The sequence below is a fragment of the Lutjanus erythropterus genome, chromosome 8 (genome assembly GCF_056507025.1).
Source record: "Lutjanus erythropterus isolate fLutEry1 chromosome 8, fLutEry1.hap2, whole genome shotgun sequence".
Taxonomy (NCBI): domain Eukaryota; kingdom Metazoa; phylum Chordata; class Actinopteri; order Lutjaniformes; family Lutjanidae; genus Lutjanus; species Lutjanus erythropterus.
The window spans coordinates 11650142-11669434 of NC_139324.1; the positions used below are offsets into that span (position 1 = coordinate 11650142).

Below are 19293 nucleotides of genomic sequence, written 5' to 3' on the forward strand. Positions count from 1 at the left end.
ATAATGTATAGCCAATACAGCTGAACTTTTCTCAGTCTGAGAGCTCACTGTGAACACAGCTGGACTGACCAAAACAGCCTGACAAACTCCGAAATGGCATTAAAAATACCAGAGAATGCCTACAAAAAGACTTTGATGTTATTGTTGAGCCAGACACTGGCATATAGGTGACTATAGTGCAATACATATTTGATAAAAACACTTACACCCTGATTTTGACTTGAAGAGACCTTTAAAGGTGGACTAAGCAATTCTGGAGAAACTCCTGGGGTCCCTTACTCCATCTTCAAATACAAATCTGTTCATATGACTGGTTCTTCCATGAGGCCCTTTGTGATGACTATATTTAAGAGTTAAGCCGGTGGTGGCTCAAAAGCACGAGACCCCACAGAGTAAGTCAGTTGATTGATGTGTGTGTCTGAACATACCTCATTAGAGTGTGTGCGGTTCTGGTGCTTGGCCCGGTCGGAGGCATTGGAGAAGGCCTTGTTGCAGCCTTCATGTTCACACACATATGGCTTCTCCCCTGTGTGGGACCTGAGGTGGGTCTTTAGGTTCTCCAGGCGGGAGTAAGCTTTCGAGCAGCCCTCAAACTGCAGAGAAACAGAGAAACAGACAGACAGACAGAGAGACAGTGAGACCGGCTGCCTGAGTGCTGCTGTGTTGTTTTGTCGGCAGCTGGGTAGAGAAAAGAGCTCCGTGTGTTCCAGTTTTCAAATGTAATCTACTCTTGGACTCATGCCCACCTACTGTGGCGTGCCACACAAAAGCAAAGCAGTGCTACACTTCGGTAAAAAGGACTATTATGTGAAATATCTAAACTAAGTGTGAGGTGTGGTAGAGCCCTTTGTCTGCTGTGCTTTGTTGAGACAAAGAGAAGTCTGTGTTTAGCCTTTGTGTTCACTTGTACTGTACAAGCTATAATTTGGTATTCCTTCTGAGCAGTCATTGTGAATGTAATTGGCTTTGAAATTAAAAGAGAATCACATCAGACTAGCTCAGGAATTGGACGTAGAAGTCAGAAGATTCTCCTTTAAAAGACAAGACTAAAGGGGAGTTCGAGTGTTAGGAGAGGATGCAAGTGGGATTTGTGTGTAGAATATACAGCGTGGTCTTAATAAGGACCCATGGCCCCCTGCTCGTCTGCAGATTTTAATTACACACCCACGCTGTCAATCAGCTTTCTTAACTCTCTCTTTCACGAGTCATCTGTTTTAATGCATTCACAAGAGCCTGTGAGTGGGCTTTGAAGCCGAGCAAACAGGCCCTCGATTTGATCTTCACACAGCAAGTGAAGGCTTCAATAAAAAACCCCATGATTTATCAACATGGAAAATATTACTGGTGCTCAGCACAAAGAAAATGTTTTTTAATCTTTTTTTTCTGAGGCAAAGAGAAGGTTTGTAGGCTGGATATTGCATGGCTGCTAAGTTGGCTGAGTAGCATTTAACATCTAGTTCCAGTAGTTAATTAACCAAGTAGTTAATGCATGATTGTTTTTTCAAACATTCCTATACACCACAGCATAATACCAAGATTAAGCCACATATTAAAATCAGATTGTTAACTTTTTGGAACACATAGTATTATAACATCAAACACATTTCTTTTGTCTGAGACTTTAAATTTATAACAAAAAGCCTTCATTATACACTGATATTGAAATGCATGGACATACAGGTATTAGATACAGATGTGTTTTGGATGAAAAGTCAGTTTTAAAGGAATAGTCCTGATTATTTGAAGTTTGTGGAAGCAGAGAGGAGCACATCAGCTAAGCAATGTACTGCTGTGGACAGGGATGGCAGCAAAATGATTTTTAAAAAAACTCACTATCAGTTTATCAGTATTGGGTGTATGCTGTATTTAGAGTACTTTCACCACTTTACCTTGCTGTCAGACAGCCTTTTCTGAAAGGAAACTGCTGTTATTTCTCACTCAACCATACTAGAGTCACACAAAAACACAACAAACTAACAAATTGAGGCAGTTGTAGACCAGCAATTCGTGTTGTTGTTTTGGAGAGCGTGATATTTGGCTTATATAACAGCGGTATCCTGTCTGATGGCAAGGTAAATTAATGAAAATATTCCAAATATAGCACACACTTAAACTGATTTTTCTGTTTTGCCGCCGACCCTGTCCACAGCAGTACAATGCCTCATACACACGTAATCCTGCTATTGTTCCAAACCGGGGGCATGTCAACTGCCTTCTAATGAAGGTAATACACTGACTATGGATAAATTCCACATACAACTTCAATTCATATAATCCGAACTATCCCTTTAAGTCCCTCAGCTCCCTCAGAAACCAGTTAGTCAGTCAGACAGTACATGAGATGATCCTGTGCTCAATCACTTAACCTGCAAATTACTATCAGTTCACTTCAGTGCTTTCCAGGGATACAAGGTTCTTACTGTGCATTTATGCGGCTTCTCCCCTGTGTGACGCCTCATGTGGACCACCAGCATGTACTGAGCCTTGAAGGGCTTCTGCTCCCGCGAACACTCCTCCCAGCGACACACAAACTCCTTCTTCTCACCATGGATGTGGTCGTTGTTGATGTGCTGAGGAGACAATTCAGTTTAAGTCAATCATCACAAAGTATCACAACGCACGCCTATGATAGAGACAACCAGGTCGATGTTAAAATGGTGACTAGACACTAATGAGAGTGTGTGTGAGCGTGTGTATGTATTACTAAAAACGAGTCAGCAAATTCTTGTCTTTTTCCCACCAGAAGATTCTGCCTCTTTCATGTGCCCATGCATATGTGCACACACACACACACACACACAGCGAGTGTGATGGTGCCATCCATTATGGCTGACAGTTATTATGCATCTGTCAACAGGAGACAAAAACTAAAAAAGGACTGTCTGTTTTTTCAGGCTGTGTGTGTGTGTGTGTGTGTGTGTGTGTGTGTGTGTTTCTTTGTGTTAGTTTCTCAAGGAAGAGGGACTTCCTCAGATCCTAGTAAAAGTGATCAGGAAGAGTATTTATCTTCCTCTATTCTTACTTTTGATGAATCAGGAAGTTGATGGGGGGAGGGAGGAGGGAGGAGTGGGGCACAAAGCTTCCTGTGTGATGCTCACATACATTTTGTAGGAACTAATCTGATAAGTTTCAGACAAATGAAATTATAAACCTTAAAGCCACTGGACATCAAAATCTACAACAGCTCTCTGTTCTTGTAATTTAGGCTCATTAATCTATACTTATTTACATATTAGTAAGCATCTACAAAATATTAGTTTTAATCAAAATTCTAAATATTGTCATTACACTGTCAATTCTAACATGTTAACTTAAAGAAATTTAGAAATCATTTACTTTGGTAAATTAACTGTGTCAAGTTAGTGCCACCAGCTCACTCAGAAAAAACAATTAAATATTATAAAAGTATGAGGGCAAAAAGTACTGGAAACTAGAAGACTAGTATAAATTAAGTTAAGGCACTACATAATTTACGTGACAACAGTGTTTGCATTTACAGTGTACAGTTTTGGATTGGGTGTGCTTATCCATGTGTGCAAATAAACCCGTGAACCAATCATAAAACTAGAGGACTCCACAGCATTGTGATTTTAAGACTGCAATAGCTTTTGTAAATAGTTACTCCCAAACACTACTAGTAGGCAAGCCTTGTTTTTAGCCTAGCAGTTGTTGATGAGAGCTGACTTGAGTTACAAGTTGGTATATGTTATGGGTTTTGTATAGATTTTTCAAAAATTGTGAATTACCACAACCACGAGAGGTCCTTGAGGAGATAATCATAAATGTGTGAAAAATCTTTTAGGCTTTCTTAATATAATTTAAAATTACACTGATACTGATTATTTTTTACTGTGCTGATAGTCCTGAGGGAGATATCAATTAAAACGTGATATGCAACGCCCACACAGTCTCAAGAAATGGTCTAAACATCAAAATGAACTATTTTTGAAATAGTTTTACTTTTTTTCCCACTCAGGTTTTTGTGGATGCATAATGAGACACTCAATTTTGATATCATATATGCATTTTTACAAATTGAGGCTTTAATGACAAATCCCAGAGACCTTCAGCATGTAGGAATTCATCATGTTTAAAGAGTTTTATTCAATAAATAATTTGCACTGCTGGAAACGGACACAACAGGTTTGATCAAACTTGAATTATTTACACTACAGATAAACACACACTTACAGTGCCCACACGCACACACAATGTTTCTGAACAGACACACTTAAAAACTCTCATCCTGTGCACCACATGCAAATATCCACACAGCCAGAGGAACCACTTCATTTCCTGAGGACATCCAGGCCCACAACGCTCCACTTATGTGGCCACTTCTTCACCAGCAGAAAAGCTCAGTGGTCGACGATTCTGCTGAGATCTATTTTGGGTGAAGGAGGAGGAATGGAAACAAGTGGAGGCCTCTATTTTCAGGTTACACACTACTGTGAATCCATAATTTGTGGGGCTCTTGAAACAGGATTACTTTGGTTAAGCAAAAGCCAGAAAAACCCACAGGTGTGTTTTTTTTGCTGATATTAAGAGAAGCTTGTGTGAAACCCTGGATGTGCTGAGGGAGAGGAGCTTTTGCAGGAAAAAAATATCTATAACAACACCTGTATTTCAGTTTTTTTTTTTTTTATAAAATTGATAGAAAGCAGATACTTATAAAGAAAATCCTTGGTCCTGTGAGAATCTAAGAATGTGTTGGCCTCACATTGTCCATCCACACCCGAGATCAAACCACCAATCCTCTGCAGCCCACTCACTAAATCCTGGCGAGCTCTCTCACATTTTGTGGCTTGGGAGCTGAAGTTTTTAAAGGTAACTCTGGTCCTGACATGTTAGCAGCCCAAAGCGACCCCATTCACCACCGCCTCCCATGAGTCTCTGGGTACGTGGACCTGACGCTGCTCCTCCTACTACCGCACTTAAATGACTGACAGAGTCAGAAAGCATAAAGCAAGAAGAGAAGCTGGACTGGAAAAGTGGGGGAGCGTGAGGTTCCACAACTCCAGAGCTCCTGGCATGACGATGGATTTATGGTCGGCCCTCTGGGCTTCAGGGGCTGGGGTGTTTGCTGGGAGTGAGAGGTTAGGGGTTAGGGGTCATGGGGCTGAGGGGATGGTGGGGCACAGCTGCAGGGCTCGGGCTTGAATTTGGCGAGAGCCAGCAGGCTCATTAAGGCTGCGCGTGTCAGCCCAACAGGAAAGGATCAGTTAGTGGACAGCTTTCGGACCAGACTCAATCAGTGTGCAGTTAATGAGGAGCAGAAGAGTTGTGTGAACTTTTCACTTTTTACACAACAACATGCAGTGTATGAAGGGGAAGTTTGGAATTTACTTTCACAACAGCAAAGAAGAGAAATAATGTTGATGACAGCATCCAGAATAGCAAGATGAAACATGTCTGAGAAGGACGTGACATTTGAAAGTTTGTCAGGCATGTGATGACAAAGGACAACAAAGCAGGAAAATACACAGAGCACAGATACCTGTGGTGTATTTATCACCACAGGTATGGAGATGGTTGCCTGCGTTTAAATTGCAGGGTTGCAAATTTTGTGCATTTTGCTTAACCGATGAGAACACTAATAACTGGTTGATCAATGTATCATTAATAACACAATACAACATTTTTTTCCCTTCATTTTCATTTTTGTCTAATTTTTTCTCGTTTTAAGTTTATTTTTAAGTTATCTCATCCAAGACATGGCTCTGTCAAACAAAACAAATGAGGTGCAATTAATGGCATCAATTAATACATTTTGATAACTTAAATTATTAATGGCAATTAATTGATTAATAATTAATCATTAACATCCCTAGTTTAAATGTGTCTTTTGAAAATGTTAGTTCTTTCAAGCATCAGAAATATAGGATAAAAAATATGAAAATTAATTAGCTAAATTAAACAATAAGCAATGATGTCCATTAAGTACAAAACCATATTTCATGATATTTTAAACACATGAAACATCTCCATGTCTGTGGTGATAAATACAAATGCACAAAAGCATCGGCTGTATATGTGTGGCAGACTTCGCTTCCCTGATAGAAAGAACAGAATTAAGCTAATAGAGAGTGGGATCAAGACTTGAGTGGCAGTGAGCAACGCAAGGCATTGTGGGATTTTAGGTAGCAGTAATAGTGGACGAAAACATTACAGCAGTGTTTATACTGTACACAACTTAAAAACTCAGTGGAATGGTTAACACTTGCTGTATTATTAACTTCCATAACCGTTTTCATGACCAGCGTAAGAAACTGAGGGCAATTTAACTCGCAGCCAAGAAGCGTTGCATGGCGTGGGTACCAGCTGTGAGATGATCAAACATCAGTTTCATGGTTGTGTGTTCACAGCATTTTCACACATTCAATTTGCTAGCTTAGCATACATGGCTTCTGATAGCCAGGCTATGTTGTTTGTTTTTTGGGTTGTTCCCAAAAAACAGAGACTGACTTTGTTAGAACGCAACATTCTAACATTTTCTCTAAGACAAAACTGATTTAGGACTTAGATAAGAGATCTCAGGATTTACTCAGACTGATTTGGATATTACATAGAACTAGATACAACTATTAGCTCATGCACAAATCACAAATCACATCTATAAACCTTTACCAGGTGGAGTTTAGGATGCAACCTGCCTCGTCTCTTACCTACATAACTTCGCTGAACTTGTTTATCTTTACATACAAACCCCAAACCCCACAGACAGGAGATCCAGACCCAAAAGGGGAAAAATAATATAAAAAGGGAATATTTATTTAATTTCTAAGTTATTTTTACATTAACCGTTACATTCACCTCATGGGTCACATTTTCAGGTTGGAAAGTCTGTAATTCTGGATTAATCTGTAAAAATCTGCATAATTCCCAGTTTATAGTCCTTGGGCTGAAATAATAAAAAAATAAGTTTGTCATTCAATAATAAGGCCATAAGGACAACAAGCCTATCACTTACATGAACAAGTTGGTCCTGGGTGTCATACTCCTTGGTGCAGCCCTCCCAGTGGCAGTTTGTCTCATATATGGCCTCAGGCTCCTGTTTGCACTCGTCTTTATCCAGATCCTCACTCAGGTCCAAGATCCCCCCACCATGGTCCTGGAGAGAGGAGACACTGTGTCAGAAGGGTGCTAACAAACAGCAGTGTGTATCGACTATAAATGACCAGAATTAAAACATGCTGCATCTTTTGAATCTGTGGTCAATACGCTAAAGGAGCATTCTGCACTGTTTTGCATCTCTCTTATCTTATCTGTTTCTTCATCCTAATGAGTTGTTGCTTGATCTCAAAGCATGACAACACCTCTTGTCATTGATTAAAGCTGCTATTTATTCCCTACCAATAATCAATAAGAGGCAAATTAGCAACTGTAGGTAAAGTGGGGGACTACTTTCTCACTGTAAGTAGCTGCAGTTGTGATGGAGATAGCTAAGTTGCAAATGAAAATAAATCTACGCAGTTGACTAGATTTTTTAAGGTCATTGCAGGTCCTGAAGCATATTATTCAAGAAAAGGAAAGCAAAAATGATTTGGAATGGGTAGTGCAACCTAGAAAACTAACATCTATTGTTGCATTTGTTTTTCAGGATTCAAGATTTTCTTATGTCCCAGACTATTTACATTTGAACCGATGCCAGTACCGGTCCCCAAAGGTGCCTTTACTCTCTCTGTAATACCAAAAATGTAATTTCAGTCATAAAAAATAAGTCCAACCTTGTCAATTTCAATGCTGTTTAGAACATTTTACACTTCACACAAAATACCTCTGTACCTCCCGCTCTCCTTTCAGACCCATCACTACAACCTGCAGCGTGTCAGTCTGTCCACAGGGCATTTGTCCACATGCTATTCACATATTACTGGTTTCATACTAAGGTTTTGCACATACTAATAAATCTCACATACTGTTTTAGTGTCCTAAATAGTGTGTTGGTAAGGAATTTTGGACACAGCCAGTGGCTGAGTGTTAGCTAACGGTAAAAAATGCTAAGTCAATGCCAACAAAAAAAGTTTTCTACATCATATTTTGGAAAGTTTAACCAACATTGCTACGATTAATTTAACCAAGTAACAAGCTCATTACCCAACACAACTCATGTCAACAGTTTTTTGATTTTCTTACCTGAGAGGACGGTGAGATGGGTAGCGGACCCTCCGCTTCCGTCTTAACCTTTGACCTCTTGGTGGTCAGTGGGTTGACTGTGCTGCTCACTGCTGGGTCTCCACTGGCATTCTTTGAAGCAGAAAAAGGAGGTGTCATCCACTAATCCATCAACCCACTCATTCATAATCTGACAGTGAATCATTCAGTCCTAACACATACCGACCTACCCGTCCATTCCCCCTATGAATCCAGTTTATTAAACCACCAGATTCCACACAGTCACCACAGGGAGAGGTGGAGGGGAATCAGATAACAGAGTCACAGAGATAGCAGGCGATTGTTTTTGGCTCGACAGTCCAAAGAGATGTGTGGAGTCCTGGTTGCGCCAGGCACCGCGGCCCATAAGTCAGACCAGGACCCGCCGCCGAGACTAAACAATTTAGACTGCTTTATGATCGCCAAAGCCGCAAGGAAATATGAAAGAAGAGGAGTTATTACCCTCGCTACAGAGGGGGAAGGCGGCAGGGTCGGTGTTTGCGGGGTGGCGGGGGCTTTGATCTGCCGACAGATTCTGAAGACGACAGTAAGACACACGCGGCCTATTAAAGCTCTAACGAAGACGAAAAGAAAGGAAAGACGTAAAATATAAAGCAGCGGATAAATGATTGTGTATGTGTGTGTAAATTGAGGTTCATTGGAGGGGGGTCTCCTAATCCCACCCAGACGCTACAGCTCAGTTCTGGGGGCCTCGATGATTCATTCAGTTGGCTGAAAACCAAGAGGGCAATATGGTTCTGATCACTGTTGAAATGAAGCTGGATGTGTGTTAGTGTATGTGCACACATGGGGTTGTGTCTTGTTTGTGTGTGTGTGAGTGTATGTATGCAAAAGGATGCAGCTATACACTCTTGGATACTCTCGGTGTGTGTGAGAATATGTGCTGAAACAGAGCTGGAGGCAGCTGATACAGTGTGAGGAGTGATTCACTGAGTGGGAAGTTTACATTAGGAGTGGCGGTGGTGTATACAGCGGGCTGATAAAGAGAGCGCGAGGAGACAGGAGGAAGTAAGACAGATGGAGCTGTTGGGTGACTCCTGCATATTTCCCACCTGAGACAATTTACAAAAAATACTTAATTCATGACAGCTTGTACATTTACAGTAGAGTACTTCATCCTCAATTCTTAAAAAGTGCCAAAACAATTAGGCGGTCATTTGATTGACAGAAAACTGTCAACAATTTAGATCATAAATTGAAAGGGACAGTTCACTCTGAGATCAGAAACATTGTTTTTAGTACTATTTATTGGACAAAAGTGGTGGTGGTGGTGGTGGGGGGAGGCTCATATATGCTACAGTAATGTGTAAGTTATAGCTACATAACATACATAACTTTCAGCTTCAGTATGGGGCACTAAGTTTTGGTTCTTGTCAAAACTAATAATATTTTTTGCCATTTTTGTGTCTCATCATTTTCCATGCCAAACGTAGCCCAGACTTTCAAAACCACTGAATCACTGCTCGCATCTCCAATTTTTCTTTGGTTTAAATAATTGACAGTAATCTCACTGACAACTTTTTCTTCAGCGTTTTGTGTGTGGCATTTAGAATAAGGGCATCATCTTCAGTCAGAGTGAAGAAGAAAGCTTGATCCTGACTATCAGGCTGTGGCAAACTGCCACTGGGCAAAACAGTTTTTTCTCCTCATATTGTCATGTCATTAAAAATCCATTTTACACATTACCGTTTCCTGCCTAAGGATCGAGTTTTGCATATTTTTGTCTTGCTCCGATTGAAGTTTATGCAGCTTGCACTTGTTCACATTAATCAGAAATACCCTTGAATACTATAAAGAATTTAGTCATACCCTGCTTTATATGAAAAGCACCCTGAGATACCATCCCTACCTGGTTTGCCTCAGAGTTGGAGCTGTTGTGGGAGGTGGACATAGCTGAAGCAGTGAGGGGGTGCTGGCGAGCAGAGAATGAGGACGGCGATGGCTGAATGAGAGGAGGCGTGTGGCCGAAGGCATTGAGACCCCTCTGCTGGGACAACAGCTGCTGATACGCCACAGGGTTGATGTGAGGAGGGAAGCTGAAAGAGGGACTGAACAGCAGGGGAAAGGAAACAAGTTATTTCATGGAAAATATGAATGGAGATTTTTCTCTGGTGGCTAATATTCTAATTCTAATACTCAAAGTTTGTTGAATACTATTCCAAACCCTGTCAGACTTTGCAACTTGTACTTTTTTCATCCACTGCATCACAAAAAGTCTGTAGTTACACATTTTACCTCAACTAGTTTATATGCTCAAGTGTATGCCTGTAATTGTGTGTGTGTTTGTTATTCCTAGATATGTGTACGTGTACTGTGTAACTACCTGATCCCTCCAACTGAAAGGTGCCCGTAGGAGCTGCTGGCGGCCGAGCTGGAGCGGGAGTTGTTGATGTAAGCCACCAGGGAGTTAGGTGAGGTACGGATCATGGTCTGCAGGTCGATGCTGGCATCTGACAGTGGTGAGATAGATAGCGCCCTCTTCCTGCTCAGACGGGGTGTGAGACGTGGGCTGGAGAAACGTGATACTGGACACAAAACAGATACAACAGAGAGACGATGTCAGCCATATTGGAATTGCTACTTCGATGATTTGAAAATAAATCTTGCTAGCAAACGTATGCATGATGTGTAATGTGCAGTGTTAAGAACCTCTCGGATGCTACTGTCATCGCTCATATTGCAGGACTCATGTAAATTCGCACAATTCCATTAAATCTCGGCCTGGCCTCAGTAGAAACCAGCAGTTAGCCTGGACCATGTAGGAAGAAACATTAAGCCCAGAGCGTTCTAGTGGAGGTCACAGCCATGCTAAGCTACACTCTATCTCCTGCATCTTTCTCTCTCACACACACACATAGCTCTTCTATTTAACATTCGCATCCTCTTATGCATAATGAATCGCCTCCAATCATTCTCAGTAATTACCGTGATAGCAATCTCTTTCAGACCGCTGTACTTGGGCAAGTTAAATGGAGGCAATTTAAACAAATTGATCTCAGAATACCATTAAAAGAACAAGAACAAGGCTGACTCACAAAGGTAGGGTTCACGGCCTCCCGTTAGACCTGGTTGTTGCACTATTTTCTTCTTCTTACAGGAAAATAATTGTGGAGACCGTTTTCCCACAGACTTGAAGAGAGGGTTATTTATTTTTCCATACGTACTGATAGTCCATCATTCGTGTATATTTCACCCATTCTTGAGAATTGGGACAAATCAACCAACCAAAGCAACTTTGAAAATTACCACACTCTAATTCCTTTTATGGGGTGAAAATAACTTTTGAAGCATTAATGCATATGATATGCTTTATTGTTTCATTTTTAAACTTACTCTATGCCAGAAAACACCCTTGTCCCAGACAAGAATTCACAGCTTCAAACAATAAAAGCCTTCAAATATTTCTTCATAATAAAATAGGTATAAAATGTACTATTATAATCATCTTTGTTTTAAAAATATATATTCTTATGAAAATGTTGTGTTGTGTTTTATTTACTGAAAATGATTTAATTAGCCTTCCTTGTTTACAAAAAGGCGGGAATACTGCTCAAGGATTAGTAAGCTTACTATTTTTTGATACATTTATTTAATAATATTGCCATCAGATGTGTCTCAAACACTACATAAGAATTATGGTTTAAAATTTTGTATTTTGTTTAGCATTGAGAGAATTCTTAGCAAGTTTAAAAAAGCTAAAAAATCCATGATACATTTATTGCGTGTTCTTTGTGTTATAAAGGATACTACATGTTGTTTATCACAAACAGAAATTACATTATCAGCAGTAATTGTGAGTGGGCAACATTATAATGGTATTTATTTCTTGAATGAATGCAACAAAAAACATTCCTACATGTTTCATAAAATAATACTATGACTTTTTACGTGTCTGATGGAATTGAAAAAGTTCAGGTCTTCAGCTGTAAAAAGTACTTTTTAATAAAAAAGCCAGCCCATTACAGGGTTTAAAAGACAAGAGTTTGATCGTTTAAAATATATTTTCCAGCATAATTGAAGAGTAAATCAGTCCCCGGCAAAACAGTTTTGGCCTTATTCTCAAGAATGAATGATTTATTTCTTTTACATTTCTGAGGCCTGTAGCTCCCACTCCACACACACACACACACAGACAGATCACTTGCTTGGGACCAACAGGTGCTGCTGGGCAGTGTGAGGGGACAGACAGCGGCACTGGCATGGGAGTCTCTGAGCACATGTGTAATTAGGTCCTACAGCGGACATTAGCCGAGGCGCGAGAGGCAGGAAACTCATAATAGGCCCATCACGACTCACCTACACACACATTTGCTGCATGTCAGCTCCACTGCTGTCAATATGAAACCAATCGCCGACTCTTTGCTGCTAGAAGTCACGACGCCTCGAGCCAAATGAATCCAGGCACCGCCATAATCACTGCGCCAGACCTGCAGCCATAAACCAGGATGTTACTCCCAAAACTATTATGTTTGGAGGTGGCGAGTCGTAAAGTAGGGGCATATGCACTTAGTTAAAAGGCCCCCGGGAACTTCAGACAGCAGACGACAGTAGTTGGGGGCCTGGAAATAAAAAGACTAGTGGAGATGATAGAGATGCGTATGAAAGAGTTGGCAAAAACAACAAACGCTCCTCAAGAATGTGCCTCTTTAGGGCTAATAAATAAATGTGTCATCTTTTTTCAGAAGGGAGGAGGAATAGAAAGAAATGGGTGGAGATGCAGGCAGTCCAGAATCGTACTGAATAAGGAGTTCATTCTGATAAGCTTTGCTCCATACGGGCCATGCCGCTGCTACGATTTGCTATTTTTGCAGTGAGGCGAGCTCGCTGCCTTGCCAACAGATTTAATAGGAGATAAGTGTATTAATATTCCCCTTTATAAAGCAGGAAACAGGCCTCACAGCCTGGTGGCCTGCTAGCCTGGCGCCTGCCGCACCCTTCTAGGCACTGTGCCCAAAACACCGCCCTCTACCTCCATCGTCAAAGCACCCCCTCAACCCATACCTCGACCTCAGCTCAGAAAAATTCAGTGCCTCCAGCAGCAAAGCTTAAAGTCTGAGTAAAACAATAATACATAAGTGTTCTGAATTTGTCACACCATAGGAACATGTTATTAACCACCAGAACAAATTTAAATGATTAAAAGTATGAAATGTATATTTAAGTATATAAAATTAGGTCTCAAAAAAAAAAAAAAGGGCAGTTTTCTGTGCTCTGGAACGCTGGGGGTGTGTCTGCCCCACTGTCTCCAGTGTAAAATGCCACTATGACCTGAAAACCACCTGAAACATGGACGCTCCATCTAGCAGCTTTACTGGACTTGTACAGGCATGTTTGAGCCACCTGGACCAGAGGACAGTGACCTATCAACTCACTGCAGAAACAACTCTCTCTTCTCAGTCTCCAACAAGATGGCATTTTTTATTTAATGTGAAAGACAAGAAGAAAAAGAAAGAAGACGAAGTGAGCAGCAACTGCCAGCTAATTTGGACTGAAAGAGTCGCTTAAGGTATGTTCGTAACTGACCGAGGGGGAGGGTTGGGGGACAGTGTCCTTCATGATTCGGTTCATGAGGCTTATATAGTGTTGGGGGACCATGGCTCTGGCACGTCACCGAGCCATATTTCAGGTCCTGTTTAACGGTTCTAATATGTATAATGTCTTGAGGAGAAATTTCCTTTACACAGACTTAAAATGTCTGTAAAGTTTGGTCTTCTGAAGCTAAGGACAAGCTAGTTTTGTTTAGCCCAATGTTGTCCAATGGATATCATTGGTCTAATTTTACATGCAAGAAACTTCACACAAATGCACATATTCACACACAACTCTCACCACTTGGTACAGGAGTGTTTTATAGGTGGCGGCTATAATTGAAAGGGTGAGCAGGTTCCGGCAGGGAGTGAGAAAACAGATGTTCCACAGGCCACGGCGGCGCGGCAGTATGCGGTAATATGGCATGTGTGCAAATGTGTGTGTGGGTGTGTGTCTATGTGTGTGCCACTGCTCTGTGGGACTGCATCGTCGGCTGGTTGTAATTGTGGGATCTGGATTTATATAGAGAGTCATAATTACAGGCACTCCAGTGCACATCGATACAGTAAAGAGAAAAAAATATATTAAAAAGGATGAGAGTGAAGAGTGTGTGCGTGTGTGTGTGCGTGTGTGTGCGTGTGTGTGCGTGTGTGTGTGTGTGTGTGATTATTTTAAGCATTTGCCTGTGCTGTTTTAACTGAAATGGCTTTGTGGAAAATGAAAACACTTTAATTGGAGGGTTGTGCTAATCCCCAGAAGCAGCTAGCTCTCAGTGTTGTCCTGGCCCAGAGCACATGAAGGATCACTGTAAGGCTCTGCAAAGAAACAGTATGTTGCCTTAACAGTGATTTTAAAACAAGCAAAATAAAATCTGAAGCTTTCAACTTCAGATTTTGCTCTATTCATGAATGATGAAAGCACTAGCAGTTTCCACTTCTCTGATGATCCACCGGCTTTTCCTTGAGTTCACTGAGACAGTGAATTACACCAACAACTGAATGATGAGCAGTCAGTTAGTGCCAATACGTCCTCAGACATGTAGTGAGAAATGCAAACCTCAAAACATCCTTGAATGCGTGAACTCTAACAGAAAAAAAAGTGCTTGAGTTTACTGGAAAACAATGCTAACATCTGTTCTGAGTGAGTGCACACGATAAAGCCAGGCCTAAAAGTGAGATCTCACTGTGTTTTAGGAGTTTATGGTATTTTATTCTTAGAGTTGGACAGGTTTACTATAAAGTAAGTTTTTCTGCCTTTAATCATCTTGTTTAAGTTTGGATAGATTTTGCAAGTATGCAAGAATTTCATGTATATCCAACTGTTGCCAGGGGATGTACGATGTCTATATATATATATACATACATATAGGTTATACCTAACTAAAAAGAGCCGCAGATGTGTTGTCAGTGTCCATCTTGCAGAACAAGGCTGCAACCACTTATGTTACAATCTTTCATGTAATCAGTGGTACATATAAGACTTTTGTTCCTTGACTTTAACCTTTAAGGTAATGCCTCCTTGCAGGCAATGTACATACTTCCCTAATACAGCAAGGAGGACAAATATGGGAAGTGATGACAAGCTGACGAGTTGCAGACATTACACCAGCTGCCGTGGGTATCGTGGGGATTCTTAAGAATTGTTGATCAGTGCCACTCAGACCAGTGTTACCACTGTTTCAAACTCCCTTGACAAGCAGTTGGTAATAAACTAGGTATGGCCCCTGACAGTTGACCAACTGTTAGCTGGTGAGAAGAGTCTTAGTTGTGTTTTTCAATTTCAAAAGACATCTCCATTCCATTCAAGCGCTGCGCTTTGCCATTAGGCCAGGGACATATGTGTCAGAGGACTGTTGCTATATGGACCTTTTCCTTTGCAACATGGACCATGGGTGGAACTTTGGACTGCCAGGAGGAAGAGGTTTTCAGGTTGAGGGATCTAGTAGGGAATGCTGGTTGCACTGGAATGACCACCAGAACTGGGGCCAGGTGGGTGGGCAAATGAACCGGGCTCTGCAGCCTTCTGGTGACCATGGCCAGACCGGGACCGAACACATCCTCTGGGACCACCAGAGATCACTTTGAAGACAGGGAATACAGTACCAAGGTGATTTAATGCTACAGTGATGATGAAGGCACAACAGGTTCGGGGACAGGAGAAAAGTATACATCATGCATTGGGTTAAGGCTGTGAGTATTTGTTTTTTTAAGTCTCAAGTTATTTATGCCAGTTAGCATTGTCTTTAACAGCCACCTAACTTTGTGCCCCTTGTAAAATTTATATTAGAAAGGCTCATTATTACAGTTTTGTAGCAGTGTTCACATTGTTACTCAGCACTGGAACTCAATTTTCTGATGCTCAAAAAATATATATTCCAATCAGTAGATTAATATCACAAACCTGCAACTGCTTGTCAACTAATGGCCTGAACTAATGACGTCTTCTTCTTCAGAAAATCTTGAACTGGGGCCAGCCCTAGTAAAAATGTGAATTTTTGGAGTAGAAGGGAGGTTGGGGTGGGTACATTGCTGGGAGATTTTGAGGATAAATGCAAACACAGGTTTGTGTGCACCAATATACCACTGGTAAAACATGCAAGAGGTCTCTGAACATCAAGTTAGCAACATTGGTTTTACAGGTGATCATCAACTTTAGTAAAATAATAAATTCCTCCTCACAAACAACTCTCTCATGTCTTAGAGTATGTTTTTTTTCAAATTTCTTCCAAAAATGGTTTCCGTGAAATGTAAAATCATACTGAAGAGATAAATATGGTTAGTAAAAACCTGATGAAAGGTCCAGAGCAGTTAGCCTCAGTGGATAATCTTTACCTCGCCAACCTTGACCCTGTCTGGGGTGAAACAGGCCTCAGCAAAGTCCCCCTCCATGATGAACGGGAGCTGCTCTATGCTGGGCAAACCCCCCCACCACACCGCAGCCTGAATTCGTGCCAGCAGGGCCTCCACATCTTCAGCCGGCCTAGCCACCCCCCGGACCAGCCGGAGTGGGAGAATGTTTATTTTCCCTGCTAAATCTCACTAATACTAACACTGTGAATTTTATTAGCGAGGGGGCTCGCGCTGAATCCTCTATGAGCCCCCAGTGTCCAGCCCAAAGCCGCCGTTGTGTTTGCCAGTGTGTGTTTATGCACACACTTCCACCCATGTGCTCATGAACCAACATATAGTTAAGTGTTTGTGTATGCAGTCTGAGGGGAACGCAACCCCCCAAGCCCCCTCACTCCTCACCACCACATCAGTACACAAATCTATGTCCCTCGCTCCCTCCACTGCACCAACACTAAAATCGTTTTCTTCAGGATGGCACACATTTACTTTGGCCGCTGCTTTTGTCGTGGGAGCTTCAGCCTTTTCCCGCAAGCTGCTCTGATATTTCTCTGCCCACCCACCCCTTACATACCTGCTCACTCATATACAAACAGTCTTCTCAATGCCTCCCAATGTGAAGTACCATAATGTGACTTTATTTAGACTTACAGTAGTGGTGGTGTACCAGTGCTAATGCTAACTTTGCTTAAATGTCTTTTCATTAATGCTGGAATTTGTGTTTCTGTCTCATTTACTTTTGTTGGAGAGCAATGATAACACCTGCATGCAAATACACACTAATTGTTGCAGACAGTGTGCACACACCTACAGGGGAGATTACACGTCCTGAAAGCTTTAACCAAAACAGCCTTCTTTCGCCATTTCTGTGATGTGTTCTCCTGTAGCAGTGGTGAAGCGAAAGGCTAATGATGTTGCTGGTGCTACTGGGTTGAACAGTGGTCCCTGGCACCTTTTTTCAGATCACCTATGTACATTAAGCAAGTCGAGAGATATTGGCTGACTAGCTACTAACATCTGATTACATCTGATAGCTGATTTTAGCAGAATGTTTTGTTAACATTACTTGACTTAAGATGTGTCTGTTCTGTTGCTTGTACAGGTCCCGCAGCAACCATCTTAAATATGTGCTTGTCTTTCAAAGCCTAGAACATAGCATATCTAGTTAAGTACAGGAAACACAAAAGGAGAAAGGCAAACAATGTTGCTCAACGGTTATTGGCACACAGAGCAAAAAGGGGCGGGATTTCAGGGTCAGTTGGCAGATGCGCTTTGTACTGCACCAGTTGATTATGCCTCTTGGGAATCAAAAATTAACTTAGAGATTCCAGACTAATCCATATATGTGGATTAGACTGATGATACCAGACTATCAGGTGGGGGTCTCTGTGCCAAACCACTGCAAGAATTTTTGAGTCTAATGTGATACAGACACCATCTCAAAAAACAAAACTATCATGTTCTCTCTTACTATCATTAACCCTCCATTTATTACATCCTGATATGGAGAAGATTTCCCATGAAATGAAGTATGTCTGAAAACAGAATTGGTCAAGTCTGAAAGAAATCAAGCTTTTTTTTTAAATACATACAGTGCGTAAATGAAAACAAGACTAAAATCTTCTAAGAAGATTTGAACCAACTGAAATAAACCATGGGCCAGTTTTAAAAAAAGTGAGCAGACAATACTAGATTTAATAACTTGTTAATATTTGTTTAAGGGAGAGTCTTTGGAGCAAAATGTGTTTTTGTTGTTTCAGCCCAGTCTGTTGCTCTCAGTCTCCATGTCACTCTTGTCAGATAAGGACGATGATTAATGTGTGAAAAACACACTGTAGACCCCAACGCTGACTTACAGAAGCAGCTAAGCGTTCCAGCAAGGCCTTAACAGCCTGTTTATCTAGCAGCCCTGTCCATCATACTGTCATGTGGCAATTCTGTGGGAGGAAAACCCAGTGAGCAGCTCATGGATCTTTACACAGTAAAACAAGAGCAATCCAACAACCATTACACTGGGTAGGTCTCTGTTTTAACTGGAGACATGAAATCCTCCAAAGCCTGTGGTGGTCTGTAGTTGTAGTTCAAACATCACATCATCATTTTAAAATGTCTCAGAGGAAGCACATGTAGTGTTGTTGTCGTTACTATCACATTGTTTGCATACTGTAATATTTCCCCCCATACAGTATGCAATTCAGATAATTTTGGTTTCACACTAAGGTTTCCGACATACTAAAATCTCACACACTGTTTTAGCATTCTAAATAGCATGTTGGTAAAGAATTTCAGATGCAGCCAGTGGCTGAGTGTTGGCTAATACTAGCAAAATGTTAACTAAGCTAATGTCAACCAAGACAGTGAAACCACCTGAAGATGCAGATGAAGCTGCTGATGCCTCACTTTAAGTTTCATCCATGAAGGGTTCTATTTAGGCACTGGCTGCAGACATGCTAATGTTAACTGTGGCTATAGTGGGGAACTTGACTTTATCTTCAGGCTGTTGTCCTGGTCAGTTTTTGCAAGAATCTTGAACAGAACCATTTCAAGAACCAGAGCTAATTTGGTGGAAATGGACTTCAGCTACTCATATTTGGCACTGACTGATTTAATATGAATTGTAGTACAGACATACCCTGAAAATGCTGAGTTTGGTACCCAACCCTACTTCCTCATATTCTGCAGAGAAATTCTTGTGTGGAAGTGTCTGGCTTGAGGTGTGCCCAACAGTTAATCCTAAAATTCA

General features: G+C 41.2%; 1 protein-coding gene across 1 annotated transcript in view; it reads right to left on the reverse strand.

The window, feature by feature from the left end:
• gli2a (GLI family zinc finger 2a) overlaps positions 1-19293 on the reverse strand; it is a 106357-nt gene that overhangs the window by 6734 nt on the left and 80330 nt on the right. Inside the window, exons 6-11 of the mRNA XM_084724527.1 lie at positions 10499-10700; positions 10025-10223; positions 8137-8247; positions 6971-7111; positions 2421-2570; positions 429-593 (exon numbers count right to left, since the gene is read on the reverse strand). Coding sequence (XP_084580653.1) covers positions 429-593; positions 2421-2570; positions 6971-7111; positions 8137-8247; positions 10025-10223; positions 10499-10700 — 968 coding nt within the window. The remainder of the gene's footprint in view (positions 1-428; positions 594-2420; positions 2571-6970; positions 7112-8136; positions 8248-10024; positions 10224-10498; positions 10701-19293) is intronic.